The 18,846-nt window shown below is 53.3% G+C and overlaps 3 protein-coding genes across 6 annotated transcripts in view; 2 read left to right on the top strand and 1 right to left on the bottom strand.

Annotated features, from left to right (window-relative positions):
* Nucleotides 1–802: 802 nt before the first annotated feature.
* Nucleotides 803–1,823, top strand: LOC146259081 (sperm acrosome membrane-associated protein 4-like). Of its 4 annotated transcripts, none has more exons than XM_084672364.1 (2): nucleotides 803–902; nucleotides 1,092–1,823. In XM_084672364.1, exons 1-2 carry the CDS (start codon nucleotides 880–882, stop codon nucleotides 1,519–1,521), a joined length of 453 nt encoding a protein of 150 aa, XP_084528490.1. In that variant the 5' UTR covers nucleotides 803–879; the 3' UTR covers nucleotides 1,522–1,823. The 4 variants fall into 4 exon arrangements, with proteins under 4 accessions (XP_084528490.1, XP_084528491.1, XP_084528492.1 ...); XM_084672365.1 differs by having other exon boundaries at nucleotides 867–911; XM_084672366.1 differs by having other exon boundaries at nucleotides 878–911; nucleotides 1,135–1,823.
* Nucleotides 1,824–2,081: 258 nt separating this feature from the next.
* On the top strand, nucleotides 2,082–2,819 carry bncr (bouncer). The gene has a single exon (XM_084672605.1). The coding sequence runs from the start codon at nucleotides 2,150–2,152 to the stop codon at nucleotides 2,558–2,560; it is 411 nt and encodes a 136-aa protein (XP_084528731.1). The 5' UTR covers nucleotides 2,082–2,149; the 3' UTR covers nucleotides 2,561–2,819.
* A 1,065-nt stretch (nucleotides 2,820–3,884) lies between these two features.
* Nucleotides 3,885–18,846, bottom strand: part of reln (reelin) — a 70,447-nt gene continuing 55,485 nt past the window's right edge. The window contains exons 36-65 of the mRNA XM_084671879.1: nucleotides 18,491–18,631; nucleotides 18,209–18,386; nucleotides 17,919–18,003; nucleotides 17,623–17,805; nucleotides 17,244–17,412; nucleotides 16,650–16,755; nucleotides 16,287–16,513; nucleotides 15,347–15,570; nucleotides 14,922–15,072; nucleotides 14,505–14,763; nucleotides 13,825–14,074; nucleotides 13,477–13,645; nucleotides 13,118–13,258; nucleotides 12,837–13,014; nucleotides 12,245–12,438; nucleotides 11,759–12,012; nucleotides 11,317–11,471; nucleotides 10,941–11,155; nucleotides 10,678–10,855; nucleotides 10,361–10,536; nucleotides 10,033–10,139; nucleotides 9,679–9,921; nucleotides 9,341–9,516; nucleotides 9,172–9,245; nucleotides 8,863–9,024; nucleotides 8,482–8,639; nucleotides 8,160–8,379; nucleotides 7,761–7,958; nucleotides 7,363–7,461; nucleotides 3,885–4,321 (exon numbers count right to left, since the gene is read on the bottom strand). Of these exons, the coding sequence (XP_084528005.1) occupies nucleotides 4,225–4,321; nucleotides 7,363–7,461; nucleotides 7,761–7,958; nucleotides 8,160–8,379; nucleotides 8,482–8,639; nucleotides 8,863–9,024; nucleotides 9,172–9,245; nucleotides 9,341–9,516; nucleotides 9,679–9,921; nucleotides 10,033–10,139; nucleotides 10,361–10,536; nucleotides 10,678–10,855; nucleotides 10,941–11,155; nucleotides 11,317–11,471; nucleotides 11,759–12,012; nucleotides 12,245–12,438; nucleotides 12,837–13,014; nucleotides 13,118–13,258; nucleotides 13,477–13,645; nucleotides 13,825–14,074; nucleotides 14,505–14,763; nucleotides 14,922–15,072; nucleotides 15,347–15,570; nucleotides 16,287–16,513; nucleotides 16,650–16,755; nucleotides 17,244–17,412; nucleotides 17,623–17,805; nucleotides 17,919–18,003; nucleotides 18,209–18,386; nucleotides 18,491–18,631 (5,167 nt within the window). The 3' untranslated portion in view covers nucleotides 3,885–4,224. The remainder of the gene's footprint in view (nucleotides 4,322–7,362; nucleotides 7,462–7,760; nucleotides 7,959–8,159; nucleotides 8,380–8,481; nucleotides 8,640–8,862; nucleotides 9,025–9,171; nucleotides 9,246–9,340; nucleotides 9,517–9,678; nucleotides 9,922–10,032; nucleotides 10,140–10,360; nucleotides 10,537–10,677; nucleotides 10,856–10,940; nucleotides 11,156–11,316; nucleotides 11,472–11,758; nucleotides 12,013–12,244; nucleotides 12,439–12,836; nucleotides 13,015–13,117; nucleotides 13,259–13,476; nucleotides 13,646–13,824; nucleotides 14,075–14,504; nucleotides 14,764–14,921; nucleotides 15,073–15,346; nucleotides 15,571–16,286; nucleotides 16,514–16,649; nucleotides 16,756–17,243; nucleotides 17,413–17,622; nucleotides 17,806–17,918; nucleotides 18,004–18,208; nucleotides 18,387–18,490; nucleotides 18,632–18,846) is intronic.

Here is an 18,846-nt window from a genome sequence, read left to right as displayed (position 1 = left end):
ACAAGCTCCTCCTCGCGCTCATTCATATTTCAATACGGCACAGAGCTATCTTCATTTTTGAAATTTATTTTACTTCCGTGGCTCTGAGTGAACATATGGCACTGTCCAAAGCGGTTACATCTAATTTAAGTCATTTTTGTAGAGAGACAGAGATTATTAGCCTATTCCTTTTGTTTCGGTAATCAACATGAAATCATGTTTCATCATTGTTCGATAACTTGTTCAGCCCTCATCCCCATTAAAGATCTAATCAAGGCTTAATTCTGATGGTCTGCACTTTCATTTCACTGTGTTTCAATAGAATAAAACAGCAGGTGTAGGCCCTATGTTACTTGTGTAATTATATGAAATGTAGGCTACTACTTATGAAACAGTTAATTTCAACGATTTTTGGACATGTCCGCTTGCAAGTTTTTCAAGCCATGTCAAACCAAAAGCTCAGTTTACCTACTCTTTTTAGTGCTGCAGCAGCTTCAAACAACTGATCAATGAAGTCAGGTTGTTAAACTTAAAAATAACTTGCTGAGAAGTTATTAATATAGCCTATTGTTAAACTGACACATTCACAATGTGATTACGAACACATCACTTTTTTACACAGGTCAACTTTAAAAGGATGTAACTTCAGTTGTGATAGAGACATAAGGGATTTTGTAGTTTACAAATATGTATCATACCCAGAAAGTAAACTTTCCACCATGTGAAGGATTTCCCCAGGCCGCCACACATCTTCAAATCAATGTTTCAGAGTAATCCTTTTTCCAAGATCACACCACGAGCCTCACACACCTGCTTCCTCTTAACAATCAGTTGTTCAGCTGATAGCTAATAAGAAGCGAACAATCCTTTTACCATAAAACATTGCTGATTGAATCGATCATGTGGTCCCAGGGAAAACAAAGGTGAAAAACGTCAGTTCTCAACTTTACTTTAAATGTCTCGATGGCCGTTCAGTGGTTCAGGTCTTATGGGAATTCATATAAGCGGAATTTTTATCTGAAAGTTCTTTTAAATTGGGTGGAGTATTGTACAGATGATCATGTATACAATGGCATGCCAATTGTGGTGCATTGAATTCCAGCGTGTGTCAGTGTTCCCTCTGCCCAGCCCCTCTCCCCGTTCATCCTCCTACAGTGCGTCCTGCTGGCGTCCCTCTTCTTCATGCCAGGCATGGCCAGGAACAAGCTGCTGTGCAACTTTAGCGCCCTCCAGTTTAAAGACAAAGCCTTTCTTAACGTCACCACCGAGTGTCTCCCGCACCAAAGCTGTTACACGAGCAGGGGGCGCCGTGGGTCAGAGCACATCGTGTCTGCCCAAGGCTGCATCGCCTCGACGCGCTGCGGAACCTTCCAGCCCGTCTCGTACCGCGGGGTGACCTACAATGCCAGCTACACCTGCTGCTGTAGGGAGCGTTGCAACCAGCCCCCCAGCCCAGAAACCCAACTGAGAAGGCTGCTGGGATTGACCAAGGACCCTACACCCAACTCCCTGGATGCCTGTCCCACACCAGCTACCTTGTAGATCCACACGGGGTGTGTTTGGTGGGCAAGACGAGAGAGAATGACGCGTCAGTCTACAATACTTGAAACTGTCAGACTGGGCCACAGTTCAACCAAGTGTATTCACATGTTACTTAGTTATAATATGTGTACACAACATTTTTTTGTAGATTCTACTGGGATTCAGGAGTGTTTACGTGTATGTGATCATCACTGGAGAGGGACAGTGGGTTAGCCACTCTCCTGGTGTGATGACAGCAAATGAGATTCTCAGTGTGTCATCTGTTGGGTCCAAGGAAATAAATAAAGGATCATTATAATGAATGTCTTCCTGGTTGGTCTGTCTCTGCAGCATGTGTGCATGGGCAGGTGAGATCTCGCACATCAAAAATATCCTCAACTGTTAGCATCACTAATCCCAGGATACTGCATTGCTAATTGCCTGATCAAGAATCTTGATCTTGTTGACAATGTGATAAGTTAATTGGCATGACTGCCATTATCATTGCAAGCTTGTAGTCTTCCTCCAAGCCCTGTAATTGCATTAGTTAATTGACACTGATTCAAAACACCTGTGCAATGTGTTTGCAATGACCATATCAGACCTGAAACCCCAACTCAGGGTTAGCATACTTTAAGTCCACCTCCAGATGCCCACCACCACCTCCTCCTCCTCCCCCAGGCCAGAGGGGTACTGGGCGGGGTGTGTGTTCCTGTTCCTCTGCCTGATGATCCCCGCCGTGCCTGGTGCCAACCTGCTGTGCTACTACAGCTACATCACTCCCAGGAACAGAAGCGTGGAGCTCATCCTGTCGGAGTGTCCTCCAGCCAAGCTGTGCTTTACCGCTGACGGCCGTTATGGCAACTACAGTGCGCTCATCGCCCGGGGCTGCATGTGGAAGGCAGACTGCAGCAGGGTCCACCCCCATGTGCTTCGAGGAACCAGGTTCACCATGCAGTACGCCTGCTGTGATTATAACTACTGCAACTCCGGCCCTCGTGTTACGGCCTATTCCTTCCCCCTCATACTCACCCTGCTGCTGGTCAGCGCACAAACCTGAACTCCTGATATAGTTAATCTGCTACAGGGCAGAATGATGGACTGTTATGGAGAAATTTGTCTTCTGATTTCTCTTTGCAGCACATACCCCTTTTATGTTGGACAGAATATTGTATGAACAGCTTCGTCCTGTGACGCCCAGTCTTGCCAAACTGAGGTGAATCGTAACAAGACCGTCCCCCGAACAATACAACAATTATTGGATTGCTTATTATAACGATTGTTTTATGATTGTTAAATAAATTAACTGATAAATCGGATTACTATTCATATTACATTTCACCCTTATTCTTGTTTGCTCTCAGTGCTTCCCTTTCTCTTTCTCCCCCCCCCCCACACACACACACAATGACACTGACAGGGCAGCGGCAATGGAGATTTGGACAGTTGTTTATTTCCCTTTAATAAGGCTGCTGGGTCTTCCCATAGTGGATATACATATATGTACAGGAGATTGCTATACTGAAGTTACACTGAGGGGAGAGGGTCCATATTACACAGACAACAACACTGATGGAGCCTAATCTCCAGGTATCAGAAATCAGCAGGGAGAGAGAGAGAGAAGAGTAGAGAGGTTAGGGGGGGGTAACAGCACAAGAGAAGGGGGAGGGAGGAGAGAGAGAGAGGGCGGGGGGAGGGAGGAGAGAGAGGGGGGGGGATGGTGCAGTCACAGAGCCTGACTCGACTGCCTAATAACTTAACACTAGAAAATAACATACAGATTTCACGCACAGTGCATCTTAAATAGGTTACGTGGAGAACCATTTACCATAAATATCTGTATTTCGGGAACCAACATATATAAAAATAATAAAAAACAAACAAAATCATTGTTCAGTCTTTAGATTCTTTCTTTTTTTTCTCTTTTTTCCTTCCTTCCTTCCTTCGGATCCTTGTTCCTTTCTTCCTTCTTGTTGCAGAGGAGAGTTTTCACCGTATTCATCCCGGATAAACGAGAAAAGTAAACCCGACCCAGAAAACCATATGAATTAGTAGAAAACCAACAAACGAATAAACGGAACAGCACAGTCAACTCATCACGAAAAGAACCCACAAACACACAGAACAGCAAGAACACAGTACTCTTTTAGCATCTTCATCACTGTCATCCTCATCATCCTCGTCTTCCTCTTAGGGTACTGGGGGGGGTCAGGGAGCTCCGCCCTGGGCAGCCCAGCAGGGTCTTGACGGGGTCAGCAGTGATTTCTCTGAACTTCACAGTGTGGTAGGAATAGTGTGGTGGGGGTGGTGGTGGGGGATTTAGGGGAAGGGGGGTGACCAGAGAATAGCCGGGGGAGGGGGGGGGAGGGGGAGAGGGGGGGGGGTCTTGCAACTGGAACAGGGATCATCAGAACCACAGCAACAATTAGAAAACAATTAAGAAAACCCAGAACATGTTCGTGGAAAGTAAACAAAATGGCCGCCACATTGCTTGTTGTCTCCTTCCTTCCTGTCACTCACGAGTTTGGGAAGGCCTTGATTGGCTGCAGCGTATACTGAGTGGACGGCCCGTGTTTTCTGGCAGAGGAATAGGGTGTGGGGCTTGGGGGGGGGGTCTAAGGCTGACTGGAATAATCGGCTGGTCGTCGGGACTTGAGAGGCATGTCATCAGGGGGCGGGACAGGATGTAGCGGTGGGTCGATTGGCAGGTCGGATGGCGAACGGTTAGGCACGCTGTCGCAGTGCCCGCCTCTTCCTGCTGTAGTAGTGGCGCAGGCCGGTCTGTCTGGCAAAGTTCATCATGTAGTTTTGTTTACGGGTGCTACAGGGACACAAAAACAAGTGAGAGAGGAGAGAGAGAAAGAAAGTATCCCATTAGTGACTGAAAAGATCACACTAAGAGTTCACAAACACACACACACACTGGACGTGCACACACACACTCCCAGATCTTGCACAATGTCTAAGACCCATGCGCTTTCGTCTCCAACACTCAACCAAACGAGCTAGACTTGTCGGGGCTGAATGAGTAGGATTCTACAGAGCAGGATGGCGCTACGTGTGGCTCATTCGACCGCAGCTCTAGGACACGAGGACAGGACGAGGACAGGACGAGGACACTGAACACAGAGAGGACAGATGCCGTTCTACAGACAGAGAAGTGTGACGAGCGGAACTATGACCACTGATCTACAACAACTGTTTGAGGCCAGGGTTGGAGTGACAGCCAGCAACTGGGAGGTAGGGAGGAAGAAAACCGAGCCATAAAAGTGCAGGGTTGTGAGGGTAAGGGGATGTGGAGGGGGTGTGGGGGGAGGAGAGAGGGGTGGAGACATTGAACTAAAAAGGAGAAACAGAGAATAGCTGTGAAGATCGCTCTTGCTTAGCCTGTCATTGCCTCTTCCATCCAGCAGGGCGGTGCCAGTGAGCCGGGAGTGCAGCCAGGGCAGGCAGGGGCCTCTGCAAAGCGGGGGGGGGGGGGGGGGGGGGTTGGGGGTGTAATGGAAGGAGGTGTGGGAGGTTCTGGGGGCTCCCCAAGTGAGATGTTGTCCTTGCTTCCAGTGGGCGATTCCCCAGTCAGAAGCTAGGGGGCGCTATGGAGAGGACGCCGGATGGACCATGGAACCAGGCAGCCATGGGGCTGGCGGGAGGGATGTCGTGAAGGGTGATTCACGAAGCCATGCAGGGGGGTCTACTGGATGGAGGGGTGGGGGTGTCGGAGGGTGAGCAGTGGGGACACACACAGCCCTGGGGAGCGACCATGCTGGACTGTCTGAGTGAATGAGAGCGGTGAGCGACCATGCTGGACTGTCTGAGTGAATGAGAGCGGTGAGCGATTGGATGTATGTGTTCAAATGTGTTGGAAAGAAGTGTTGGAACCCCTCAAACTGAACAGTTTTATAGGGACATTTGTGTTTGAATGGGAAAGGGTTCTCTTTAGATATCCGAAAACTGAAAAGTGTTCCACTGGTCTACTGACACACGGAAACTGCAGAGGAATTATAACAAGAGCACAGCAAACATATAGTGATGGGTTACATCACACATATATATACACACCAACACCAAACCACTGAAAGCGTAAATACTGTATACAGATTGATATCGAAATATCAGTATATGCATTATATGGCACTATATATTGTTGGCATATTGAGTACTAAATAAACATAAATTCAATTCAAGGATAACGTGTAAATTTGGGTATATTCGTAAACTACGTAAGCTGCCCCAGCATGGGTCAATCCACAACCCTTTATCTTCAAGGTGGAAGGAGGTCAGAAGCTGAGTCTCTGCTGGGTCCTAAAGAGAGCCCCTCCCCCACCCCGTCTGGACACTGAGATTGGGTACCCTGCGTGTCTGAGAGGTGGGGGTGGGGGTGGAGGGATTAAGGTGTGCAGATGATGACTGAGATGGGAGCAGGAAAGGGTGGAAGGTTAGGGGGGGGGTAGTGAGGAGCGGGGTCACAGAAAGGAGGGGGGGGGGGGCTGCATTCGAGAATAGGCGGAGAACTTACCTGACACTACAGCCATGCCACAGGGAGCAGAATACAGAAGAGAGCAGAGGTTAGAGCGCGAGAGGGGGGGGGCAGGAGGAGGGGGCAGCTGGCTCGCAGAAAGGTCTGGGGGGGCAGGAACCCCGGCCTGGGGAGGCAGGGGGCCCAGAGGAGGAGGGAGCAGGGGGGGAGGAGAGAGGCAGAAAGAGTCAGAGTCGCAGGAAGAGTTCAGAGTCCCAGAAAGAGAGAGAGACAGAGAGAGAAGGAGAAAGAAAAAAAGACAGAGAGAGGGATGGAGAGAAAGAGGGATGGCAAAAAGAGAGTGATAAAGATGGAGAGAGAGCGAAAGACAATCACAGATGGAGATAGTAAGAGAAATAGAGAGCCAATCCGTGGCCCAACAGACAGAGACACAGAGACAGAGAGAGAGAGAGAGAGAGAGAGAGAGAGAAAGAGAGAGAGGAGGAAACATCATTTTTGGGAGGAAGGAGGGATGAGGAGGAAGATGAGGAAGAGGAGGGTGGATGCCGAGGAGCAGGATGTCCCACAGAGGGAGAGCACAGGCGCAGGCAGACAGGTTAGTGTGGGCGGAGCCAGGGAGGAGGGGCGGGTGATGAGGCAGAACAGGTTGGAGGAGGGTGAAGAGTGGTGAGCAGAGAGACAGAAATCAAAGAGAGCGGCGTGAGAATCGTGGTTGACTCTTGTTCAGCAGACAATCTGTTGAAAACTTAGGGAGTGAGAGAGGGTGAGGGGGACAGGACAAGGCCACACTACACCAGGGATGGCTCGGGTTAGAGCGGGGGTGTGTGTGTGTGTGTGTGTGTGTGTGTGACAGCAAACAGACTGTATACAGTATCTAGTGTACATCAAGCCCACACCAGGGTTACATTGCATGACCGTTGTATGAAGCATTGCATTATGACAGCTTATAACATGTTATGTCATTGTCCCTGTACCTTTAGCAACATGCACAATGTACTAGAAATGTCCTCTACCATGCCATGGAAAGAGAATAGTGCAGACTTGATGTTAGTGTGTGGAATGTTTGATGCTAGCTCTACAGTCGCACAATGTCTTCCCCCACTAGCACTGAGGGCTGGCGCATTATCCAGCCATCTGACAGTAACACAGTGAGGACACGGCTCGGTGTGACGGCAAATCCAAGAAGTTTCACATCTTAATCCTAAACCTGATTGGGGTGTGATTGCAGAAAGCTCATGGGTGTTGAAGAGCAAACACTTTAGGTGTGTGTGTGTCAGTTTGGAGAGAGATGGGGAGTCAGGTAGGAGGCGAGCGAGGCAGGACTGAGGTTCTGCGGGGGAGAGGGGGGTAGGGTAGTCTGGGGGCGACTGGAGAGAGGTACTCACAGAACTACTTCAACGTGGTCGAGGGCCCACTGGTCATGCCCCGCTCCGTCGTGACGCGGCTGCCACCATCGTAGCTCCACCCCTTTGACCCTCGCCTCTCTGAAGGGACACCAGATGTCAGGAGGTCACGGTGGGTCTGTTCCTTCTCTTGAGAGTGTGTGTGTGTAGCATTGTGTTGAATGGTGACCGACCTATGTGTTTGTGAGTGTGTGTGTGCACGTGTCTGTGTGTGTGTCTGCATGTGTGTGTGGATGTCTATGGGTGTGGAGACCTATATTTGCATGTGTGTAAATATACACAGTATAGTATATACTGTATGCCTGTGTGTGTATAGACCCACGTGTGTGTGTTTGAGACTGCATGTGAGTGCTATTCGTGTGTGTGCGTGTGTGACTCACAGCGGGATGTTGTAGGAGACTCTCTGGGCCTTGATGAAGTCTTTGGGCTGGTGCTGGGCGATCACATGCCAGCTGACCCCGTTGTTGACGCTGTACTGGAGCAGCACGGCGCGGTCCACGGTGTTAGCCTGATCCAGAGCGACGTTACAGCTGTCTGTCTGAGACACACTCCCGATCTGCAGCACAAACATGATCTTGCTGTGGGCGCAGGAGGAGGGGGGCGGGGAGGGAGGAGAGAAAGGAAGAGATTGTCCTGTAAGTCGGAGGTCTAACTTCCACCAGGACTGCATTTTCCGACTGAAAACACAGTCGACTACTGAAGCACCTGCTGCTGTATCTTTATGAAACTGTCCTACTGAAACGTTGCGCTGCGGTTTCCATGGCTGGTTGCCGTGTTACCTGGCTCTGGTGAGATCCAGAGGCTTGGTGACAGCCTGCCTCATCTTGCAGCCGTTAAAGTACAGCGAGTCTCCGTGCGCGTGGGGCGAGAGCTGACCGCAGCCGCTGCCCACGCCGCCACCCTGCACCAGCCGCCAGCTCTCCTCAGACACGCTGCCAGACTCAAAGTTGTCCTTCACGAAGCTGGGCAGGTCGCTGTTGGACAGGGAGCAGTCGTCCCCTGGAGGAGGAAGGGAAGAGGGGGAGGAGAGGAGCGAGGAGCTTAAGAATGAACAAGAACACACGTACACACGTGTCACTTCCACGAGGGGCGTGTCCTTACCTTGGTGGCCCTCGTCACAGATGCAGACCGCCCCGCTGGTGCAGTAACCGTGGCCGCTGCACAGGCCAGGACACGCCTCCCCAATGTACACGTGGTCCACGCCCCATCTGTGCCGCTCACCGCTGCCTTCCTTCTGGATCCAGCGGAACTGCGTGGCTCTGGGAGAGAAAGGCTCCGAACATGACATGAAGCATCCAACAACGCAGGAGGAGACCATGAAACAGGGGCTTAAACTGGACACTGTAATAACTGTGCCACACATTCGCCAGATGTTCTCTTTACTTTTACTGTGTAAAAGTATTTGTTTATTATCCAAATTCCAAAACGACTGTGTTAACTGTGGGTTCCGTGAGTTGTGTATGTGCGAGACAGACAGCCTACCCAGAGGACACGTGGTCGGGCAGCTGCACGGTGACTCGGGTCCAGCTGGAGCTGTTCACCGGGCTGTAGATGGTCGACTCATGGAACTGGAAGGGGGAGCAGCCCACGTTGTTGATGGAGGTCGGGAGGCACTCGGACTGTACCAACTGCCACGAGTCAGACCTGAGGGGGGAGATATTAAAGGGAGCGATCGAGATAGAGAGACAAAGGGAGAGAGAGGGTTAACAGTAGGTTGTTATGTGTCAGTAAAGGTTAATTTTGGACTAATGTGAGCCATAGAGAGGCTGGCTGACTCATCAGTGCCCTCACCTGGCATCCTTCCTGTACTGCAGCAGGACAGAATGATGGTCATCGCAGGTGTCTGCTTCACAGCCCACCACAACCTACACCAGAGGCCAGGAGTTACCTTACGTTAGCATTTAGCATGTCGCTTAGCATCTTCATTAGCATTTTGCTTAGCATGTAGCCTTCCTTGTACCTTGAACTGTAGGATGTAGCCAGGCTGCACGATGAGCTCGCGCGTGGCCAGGATGTTGTGGGTCTTATCCTGGTTCTTGTTGGGCCAGTACAGGTGGAAGGAAGGGTTCCCACAGAACCCTGCGGTCCTCACAGCGTTGGGGTAGAAACTCCAACTCTCCTCGTGAGACACACCCTCTACAGAAGAGAGAGAGAGAGAGAGACAGAGAAGCAGAGAGAGAGAGAAACAGAACAAAATAGAAAAAAAAAAACCTTGAGAAACGTAAATACCATTTTGACACCTCTGTTTAGTGTTGCTGTACAATAAAGAAAAAAAAAAAAAGAAAAAAAGACACAAACCATCATCGAAGGTGTCCAGAAGGGTGGAAGGGTTGATGTCGGACCCGCCCACCAGGATGTTGTCGATGGCCCACTGAGCGCGCTCCAGACTCGGGGCGGCCAGGCCTGAGGACATGGTGAAGGGCTGCCACCAGCGCAGGCGCGTGGCGTTGGACAGCGCCCCCTCTGGCAGCACGATGTAGTCTCTCCTTACAGACACGTACTTCAGATAGTCCATCTCGTGGAGCAGCGTCCAGGACACCCCTGGAGGGAGGGAAAGCGACGAGGGAGAACGTGAGGCCGGATGGAAACAAAAGCAAGCATCTCTGTCTGTGTACCCTGTAAAGTTACGGCCATGTTTGGTTGTCATGGTACCTCCGTCGGTGGAGTAGTCGAGCAGCACGCCCTCTTTCCGACAGGTCGGACGATGGCACATGGTCATGTTATCCTCACTGCCTATCCTGGCCCAGTACTCCACAAACCTGCTCACACAGACAGGTTCACAATCAACACAGAATACTACCTTACTACCTTACAGATGACTGGATGGAGATTACTGCCCCATAGACATAAAAAAACAGTGCTCAGAATTTTTTTCCCCCCATTTTTTTTCCTTCACGTTTTAATCCCGAGAACTGTAAATGCTTTTTAAACAGTTGTAACAGAAGACAGTAGCTGTAGCTAAGACATAGAGAGTCCTCACTTGGCCCCCCGGAGGTCCAGGTCCACGGTGACGGCCTGCCTGCCGTCCGCTCCCCCAAAGTACAGCGCCGTCCCTTCGACCAGCACCCCGCAGTCTGTGCAGGGACGGCCCCCCTCCAGGACCTGCCACTGGGGGCCTGCCGCCCCCTCCCAGTCGAAACGCTCCTTCAGAGAGGCCTGTGGGGAGGGGAGGGGGTGTGTGTGTGGAAGTGGGGGAGTCAGCCATCAACCCATGAGAGTGTGTGAACTAGTGGGTGTGAGCGGAGTGTGTGTGAAAGTGTCTGTGAAGACGCGTGAGCTGAGGTTTACGTCCGGTACCTTGAGGGCTGTGCTGGCGTAGCAGTTGGGTCCGGTGAAGCCAGGGTCACAGAGGCAGCGCTGGTCCAGACAGTCCCCGTGTCCTCCGCAGTGTGCGTCACACGCCGGGCCGATGTAGAAGTTCTCCACTGCCCACTGGATGTCTGAGTGCTGCTGGTAGAAGCGGAACCTCACCGCCCTGAGGAACATGGAACGAGGAGGGAATGAGTGCAGGACAGCACCCGGTCAGCTGGGTGGGCGAGGTGAGGGTCAGGGGCACTCACGTGTCTGCCAGGCTGTCGGGAAGGGGGTACACGGCCCTCTTCCAGCCTCCGGCAGGGAAGAAGACGGAGGGCTGGGACACCTGGCCCCCGCAGCGGGGGTCGGCGGGCAGGCACTGGGGCACCAAGTACTTCCAGGTCACTCCAAAGTCCACAGAGTACTGGACGTGCACCTGGTGATCCACATGTCGCTCTGGATCGCTGCAGCCCACCGCTATCTGTATGGACACACACACACACACATCCTCACACACACATCCTCACAAACACACACTCAGGCACAACGCACGCTTCCTCTGTGTATGTTTGACTCAAACACCTTTGTTTCTGGTGACCCGTGCTCCTGTGGATTGTGTTTGGCGTTGGGGTGAAGGGTTACCTTGAACTGCATGACCCAGCCGCGGTCCGGCACAATGTCGTGTGTGACCGCGTACACCTCCCGGCCGTCCACGCTGCCGCACACCATCACGCCGTCCGGAGAGTTGCAGAACCGCTGGACCGAACAGTCCTCGGAGAACAACCAGTGGTCACTCACTAAGGGGGAGGGAGAGAGACATAGGAGAAGAGAGTGAAGGAGAGAGAGAGGCAGAGAGAGAGAGGCCGAGAGAGAGAGACAGAGAGCCCGAGAGAGAGATAGAGAGAGAAAGAGGGAGGGAAAGAGAAGTAGAAAGAGAGAAAGAGAGACAGGGGAGAAGGTGAAAGGGAGAGATGGAGTGGGGGAGAGAGTTGTATTGTTTACTATATATTATGTTAATATTAACATTTACGTGTATGTCCTCAATATAAACTGTCCTGAGCCCACCCGGCCCAGTGACCCACACCTATGGGGGAGTCCTCCAGCTCGCTGACGAGCCCAGCCCTGCCCGTGGTGGTGCCGTCAGAGGGCGTTCTCTCGTGGTTGGGCAGCGCCACTCCTCCAAAGGTGTCGGAGATCTGCGCCCGCGGGTCGGAGCCGGCGATCAGCACGTTGTCCAGGGCCCAGTCGCTGTGGTCCGCCCCCTCGTGCTGGGGCTGCCACCAGCGCACGCGCACGCCCTCCTGACGGGCAGCAGGGGGCAGCAGCACGTTGACGAACCTGAGAAGAGACACACACGGGAGCAGAGAGCAAGAAAACATCCACTTTAGAGTTGTATCCATTTAGCAGGACGCTTTCATCCCCAGCGCCTTATGAACAGCAGTCGAGAAAGAGTTTGTTGCATCGCATAGCCTGAGAACTGTAAAGAAAGGCCTTGTGTGTGTGTATGTGTGTGTATGTGTGTGTATGTGTGTGTGTATGTGTGTGTGTTTGTGCAGACAGGAACCCCCACCCTGGCTTGGTGTAGAGGTCGTAGAAGATCTCCGTCAGCAGGATCCAGTTGATCCCTCCGTTCAGACTGAACTCCAGTAGCACGCCCTGGTTACGGTTGCTAGGGGGGATCATGCAGCCGTACATGAAGTAGAACTGGATGAACTCAGCGTTGGTCAGGTTCAGGTCCACGGTCACCAGCTGCCGGCTGCAGCTCTGCACACACACACACACACGCACACACACAGACACACACACACACCGTGGTCAACAGGAGGGGGAGAGGGAGAACATGAACAGAGAGAGCAGTGGATGGATGGATCAATGGCAATCAGGCAGATGGAAGGAGGAGTGGACTAATAGTTGATAGGATAAATCATTAGACAGATGAAAGGACAGGCGAATGGATAGATGGATGACTGAATGGAGAGATGAGCAGAGAGGGATGGATGATAACAAGATAACCAGACAGATGACTGGATGGAGAGATGAGCAGAGAGAGGGATGGATGATAACAGGATAACCAGACAGATGACTGGATGGAGAGATGAGCAGAGAGAGGGATGGGTGATAACAGGATAACCAGACAGAGGACTGGATGGAGGGAGGCGTACCCCGCTGAAGTGCAGTGCCGCCCCAGAAGCCACAGCCCCACACACGGTGCTCAGCTTGGCCCCGGTCACCAGGTGCCAGTGACTGAGAGAGGGGGACCTGCTGAAGCTGTCCTTCAGCTGGGAGGGCAGGGGCACCACAGGCTCGTCACAGTACTCCCCGCCCCACTCCGGGTCACACCTGGGGGGCGGGGGGGGGAAGGGGTTACAGTGTGGAGGAACTTAGCATAGCCACTACATTTCCTGGAAGCATTTCATGAATGCTTTGAATGACGTGTACTCACACACAGGTGCTCTGCTGGCAGCGTCCGTGACCAGAGCACATGTCGGGGCAGCCGTCTCCGATGTAGAGGTTGTCCAGAGCCCAGGTCTGCTGCTTGTCAAACGGAGCCTGCTGGAACCAGCGGAACCTGGTGGCCGGGGACCTGACACACACGCACGCACACACACACACACACACACACACACACACACAAGATTATGGCATGAACCACCGTCATACATGTGAATCTATATACACCTCTGTATGTATGTACTGTACTCTATGCATGTATGTGCATATGTAAGCATTTATAAGTGGATGTGTCTGTGTGTATTTACTGTATGTGTGCCTGCGTGTGTGTGTGTTGCAGGAAGTGCTGACCTGGCGTAACTGGGGATGGGCAGGGTGACCCTCCCCCACTTGTTGAAGGTGTCAGCCACTAGCAGCTTCTGCAGGGTGTAGGAGGAGCAGTCTGGACTGGTGGGCAGGCAGTCTCTCACCACCGGCTGCCAAGTCAGACCCAGATCCAGAGAGTACTCCAGCTCTATGGCTGTGGAAGGGCAAACACACACACACACACACACGCGAAAAGTTAGAAACTGCCAGCGTAGATCAGTAAAAGTAATCAATAATGATAAATGATCGATAGAAGTGTTTTCCACGTCCTGTCATCCTGACCTGACCCACACGTGAACCCTAACCCCCACCCCCTGGGTTAGCTCAGCTTACAGTAGCAGGAGTTGGTGACGGAGCAGGAAGCTGAGAAGTCAAACTGGATGAAGGCGTCCTGTCCCAGGCTGATGTCGGTGGTGACGGCGTAGCGTGTGTTGGACTTCTCGATGAAGGCGAAGGCGGGGCCGTCGGAGCCGCACACGGGCATGCGCGTGCCGCCGGGGTGGAGCAGCCAGGAGCGGCCGTCCATGGAGGAGAAGTCATCCTCCAGAGGGCCCCAGCCACTGGCACTGCCCCCCACCACCACCTGGGAGGAGGAGGAGGAGGGGGGAGGGAGGAGGAGGGAAGGAGGAGGGAAGGAGGAGAGGGGTGAGGGAGGAGGAGGGAGGGAGGGAAGGGTGAGGGAGGAGGAGGGAAAGAGAGGGGAAGGAGAGGGGTGAGGGAGGAAGAGGAGGAGGGGGAGGAGATGGGTGAGGGAGGAGGATGGAGGGAGGAGGTGGAGGAGGGGGAGGAGGGGGAGGAGGGGGAGGAGAGGGGTGAGGGAGGAGGAGGGAGGGAGGGGGGGGCAGAGAGGGAGGGGATCAGGTTCATGTGCATTACTGTGAGCAGGCCAGGTGCTCCAGTAGCTAATCCAACATGGAGGCCAACTCAAGACCACCTCCAAAAATGGTGCGGGGTGGGCGGTACGAGTTCCGAGGTTGGACCTAGCCACGCCCCCCCTGGACCTCAGGCCTCACCTGGTCGATGACCCAGGGGCTGTAGAAGTGACCGTTCTCCGAGGGCTGCCACCAGCGCAGGCGCGTGGAGGTCGTGCGCGCCCTCAGGGGGATCTCCAGGGCAACCAGACGGGCCTGGTTGCTGCTGTTGCTGAACAGGAAGTCCTGGAGCAGGCCCCAGGTCAGCCCGCCATCCACGGAGAACTGGAGGAGCACGGGCTGGGAGCGCGGGTCTGGAGACGCCTTCCCACAGCCCAGACGCAGGAAGAACTGGACGAACCTGCTCACACACACACACACACACACACAGCTCAGACTTGTTGAAAACTAACATTACCAACGGAAAAGGGCATACTTTTCAAGTGAGAGTTAATGAAGCGTGTGTGTGTGTGTGTATGTGTGGTCTACATGTGTGTATGTGTGTGTGTGTCTGGGTACCTGGCGTTGGACAGGTCCATGTCGCTGGTGACCAGCATGCGCAGGCCGTCCTCGCTGAAGAACAGGTGGTTTCCACTGGACATGATGCCACACTTCCTGGATGGCTTCCCTCCGCTCAGCAGCTTGAAGCGCTCCCCGTCCACTGCTCCTCCTGCACACACACACACACACACGCCAAACACACACACACGCACACACACACACACACACACACACACACACACGCCAAACACACACCCACGCACACACACATACATGCAAAATACACCCACCAAACACACCCACACATTGTGGTGGTCATTGACATGTCCCTTCATTCTCCCTTCACAGAACATCACATTAAACCACAGTCTTGAAGTTGGGAATATACTCATGGTGTCACATACTCCGTCTGGGTATGTGTGGGCATCTGAATGTTGCGGTACCTTCGAAGTCCTCCTTGAGGAAGTCTGGGTTGGGGATGTCTGGCAGGGAGCAGTCGGGCCCTGAGTAGCCCGGGTCACACACACAGTGGGTGCCCCCCACACATGCTCCGTGCCCGTTGCACATGTCCTGGCACTGGGGGCCGATGTACACGTTGTCCAGGGCCCAGGTAGGGGGGGAGGAGCCGCTGGAGTAGAAACCCTGGTACCAGCGGAACCTCACAGACCTTGAGAGAGAAGGGGGGGAGGGAGAGAGAGGTGAGAGAGAGGTGAGAGAGAAGGGGGGGAGGGAGAGAGAGGTGAGAGAGAGGTGAGAGGGAGGGAATGAGAGGTGAGAGAGAGGTGAGAGAGAGGGAGGGAGAGGTGAGAGGGAGGGAATGAGAGGTGAGAGAGAGGTGAGAGAGAAGGGGGGGAGGGGGGAGAGGTAAGAGAGAGGTGAGAGAGAGGTGAGAGAGAGGGAGGGAGAGGTGAGAGGGAGGGAATGAGAGGTGAGAGATAGGTGAGAGAGAGGGAGAGAGAAGGGGAGGAGGGGGGAGAGGTGAGAGAGAGGGAATGAGAGGTGAGAGAGAGGGAGAGAGAAGGGGGGGATGGAGAGAGGTGAGAGAGAGGTGAGAGAGAAGGGGGGGAGGGGGGAGAGGTAAGAGAGAGGTGAGAGGGAGGGAATGAGAGGTGAGAGAGAGGTGAGAGAGAGGGAGAGAGAGGTGAGAGGGAGGGAATGAGAGGTGAGAGAGAGGTGAGAGAGAGGGAGAGAGGTGAGAGGGAGGGAATGAGAGGTGAGAGAGAGTGAGGGAACGAGAGGTGAGAGAGAGGTGAGAGAGAGGGAGGGAGAGGTGAGAGAGACAGAGGGAGGGAGAGAGAGGGAAGGGGGGAGGTAGAAGGAGTGAGGGAGATAGACACAGACGAAGGAGGGAAAGAAGGATGGAGATGGCCTCGTGTTCCTCACCCGCAGAGCCGCAGCTTTCCAAAGTGGACGACCTCTCTCCTCCAGCCCTGGGTGGTGCCGGGGTAGTACACACTGGCAGAGTGGAGCTCTGTGGAGCAGAGGGAGGAGGGCTGGGGCCCGCCCGAGCACAGTGGGACCAGGAGGTGCCAGGTGGCCCCGAAGTCTCGCGAGAACTCCAGCCTCACCGGGTTGGCGGAGGAGCTGTCCGCCGTGCAGCCCACGTTGATCTGGGTGTCATGGAAACACGATAAAGATCCCCTGAACGAGCTTGCTCCACAGCTTTGTGTCCTGCTCTCTGATGTTCCTCCGACGTTCTACTGTGACTAAACCTGCCCCCGATGATCCTTCCAGCTTCCTCCGTACCTCAAACTGGATGATGGTGTTCTCGTTGACGTCGATGTCCCTGGTGGTGATGGAGTGTTCCCCCGGCTCGCTGGAGACAAACACCATGGCAGACTCATCCTCCTCCCTGAAACAGGGCAGGAACGCGCCGGCGTCACAAACAAGCGTACTCTATCCTCTATGAATCACTGTCATGACTCATTCCATGGTAGATACGGAACTGATGACACAGCTGACGTTTGTTTGTTTCACTGACCACACACACACATTTGCTAACAGGTTAGGTTTGTGGAAGGTCTCAACCCATTGCTGGGTTGGAGTTGCATGGACAAAAGTCCACTATGTTCATTTTTTATGATTTATTATCCCACGGAAAAGAGGTGAAATAAGAAGTAACATTTCTGATTCTCATTTCTGAGAGATCGGAGATCTCTAAGGTAAGTATTAGGGTTAGTATTTAGTATGGTCCACCTATATTTTGATATTAATACTTTTTTGTTTCTTGAGGTTAAGGGTTAAGTTTGGAGTAAGGTTAAAGGTTACAGTGACAGTATGGTCAGGCTTAGGGACAGGTTAAGGTTCGAGTGAAGGGTGAGGGGTTGACTGAGCACTCACTGGCCAATCTTCTGGTAGGGGCAGTAGAGGCCTGTGTTCCCTCCAGGGTAGAACAGCCAGTTCCCCTCCTGCGGCCCTCCCTCGAAGCTGTCCCACACCACCGGAGGGTTGTGAAGGGAGCTGCCGTCGATGATGAGGTCATCGATCACCCAGACCTCCTCCTTCTTCCCTGCACACACACAGCGCCAGAGGTCGTCTCACGAGTGTGCGAGTGTACACGTCACGTGAATCCACATGTCTGTGTTTGTGTGCGTGTGACGTGATAAGTTTGGGCGCTCGTACGAGAGAAACGTTTGATTTTGTAGGTGTCTGTGTACGTGTGCACATGTGTGTGTACACGTGAGGAAACGTGTCTTTATGTGTGTGTGCGTGTTCTGACCGCTGTTGTAGGGCTGCCACAGGCGGAAGCGGGTGGCGTTGGTCTGGGCGCTGGCGGGCAGGGCCAGGTGGAGGAACAGGGTGTCGGTGGAGGTGGGGAAGTAGAACTCATCCAGCAGCAGCCAGCTGATCCCTCCGTTTACTGAGTACTGGAGGAGGACTGAGTGAGAGCGCTCTGGGACGCCTGGGAACACACACAGATACACACACAGATACACACACACAGACAGACACACACACACTGTTAATCCACCATGTAGGAGACCAGGGACAGCAGAGACGGAGGGAGAGACTCACCCTTGGTGATGAACTTGAAGGAGAACTGGATGTAGAGAGTGCTGGTGCAGTCCAGATCTCTAGAGACCAGCAGACGCAGACCATCCTACAAACCACACACACACAGAATGTAGATGGACCAAGATCAAACAGTGGGAAATAATTTGTTAAGTGTCATTATATATATAATAGAGAGAGAGCAAGAGCGGGCGGGCAAGAGCGGGCGAGCGAGAGAGGGCGAGAGCGAGTGAGAGAGGGCGAGCGAGAGTGAGGGTCCGGGTCATGTGATCCCTGCAGGAGGGCGTTCTCACCCCTTTGAAGATGAGGGCGGTGCCAGACTTCAGGGGCTCCCCGCTCAGGGTGCCTCGCTCCGCTCCGTACACCTCGGGCCACTGCTCCGCATGCAGGTTCTCGTTGAAGTCGTCTCTCAGGATGGAGGGCAGGGGCTCCAGGGGCACGCAGTGCGCCCCTCCGTAACCACGGTCACACCTGAGAGATGGGGGGGGGGGGGGGGGGGCGGGGGTTAAGGTGATCGTTTCAGGCAGTCGAAAATGTTGAATGGATTTGTGTGTCTGTGTGTGCGTGTGACTTACACACAGCGCCCGTTGTCACAGAGACCGTGTCCAGAGCACATCCAGGGGCACCCAGGTGCCAGCAGGACGTTGTCCAGAGCCCAGCCCTCCGCTCCGGGGGTGAAGTGGGTCTGGATCCAGCGGAACCTGGTTCTGGGAGAACTGGTAGAAAGATACAAAGCATGTCTACAAGGTGTTTCAGACTGGGTTTACCTGAGCCAGCACACACACACATTTACATTTAATCATTTAGCAGACGCTCTTATCCAGAACGACTTACAGTAAGAACAGGGACATTCCCCCTGAGGCAAGTAGGGTGAAGTGCCTCGCCCAAAGACACAACGTCATTTTGGCACGGCCAGGGAATCGAACTGACA

The sequence above is a fragment of the Hypomesus nipponensis genome, chromosome 14, assembly GCF_054491055.1.
Source record: "Hypomesus nipponensis isolate SF chromosome 14, ASM5449105v1, whole genome shotgun sequence".
Classification (NCBI taxonomy): Eukaryota; Metazoa; Chordata; class Actinopteri; order Osmeriformes; family Osmeridae; genus Hypomesus; species Hypomesus nipponensis.
The sequence above is the reverse complement of the archived record's forward strand: the minus strand, read 5'-3'. Positions and strand labels throughout refer to the sequence as shown.

What these genes read in the sequence shown, in the direction of transcription:
- LOC146259081 (XM_084672364.1), top strand. Translation starts at nt 880, where the DNA reads ATGTGGTCCCAGGGAAAACAAAG. An exon ending in TGGTCCCAGGGAAAACAAAG is followed by an intron (nt 903 to 1,091) that starts GTGAAAAACGTC and finishes AGCGTGTGTCAG; the next exon opens with TGTTCCCTCTGCCCAGCCCC.
- bncr (XM_084672605.1), top strand. Translation starts at nt 2,150, where the DNA reads ATGCCCACCACCACCTCCTCCTCCTCCCCCAGGCCAGAGGGGTACTGG.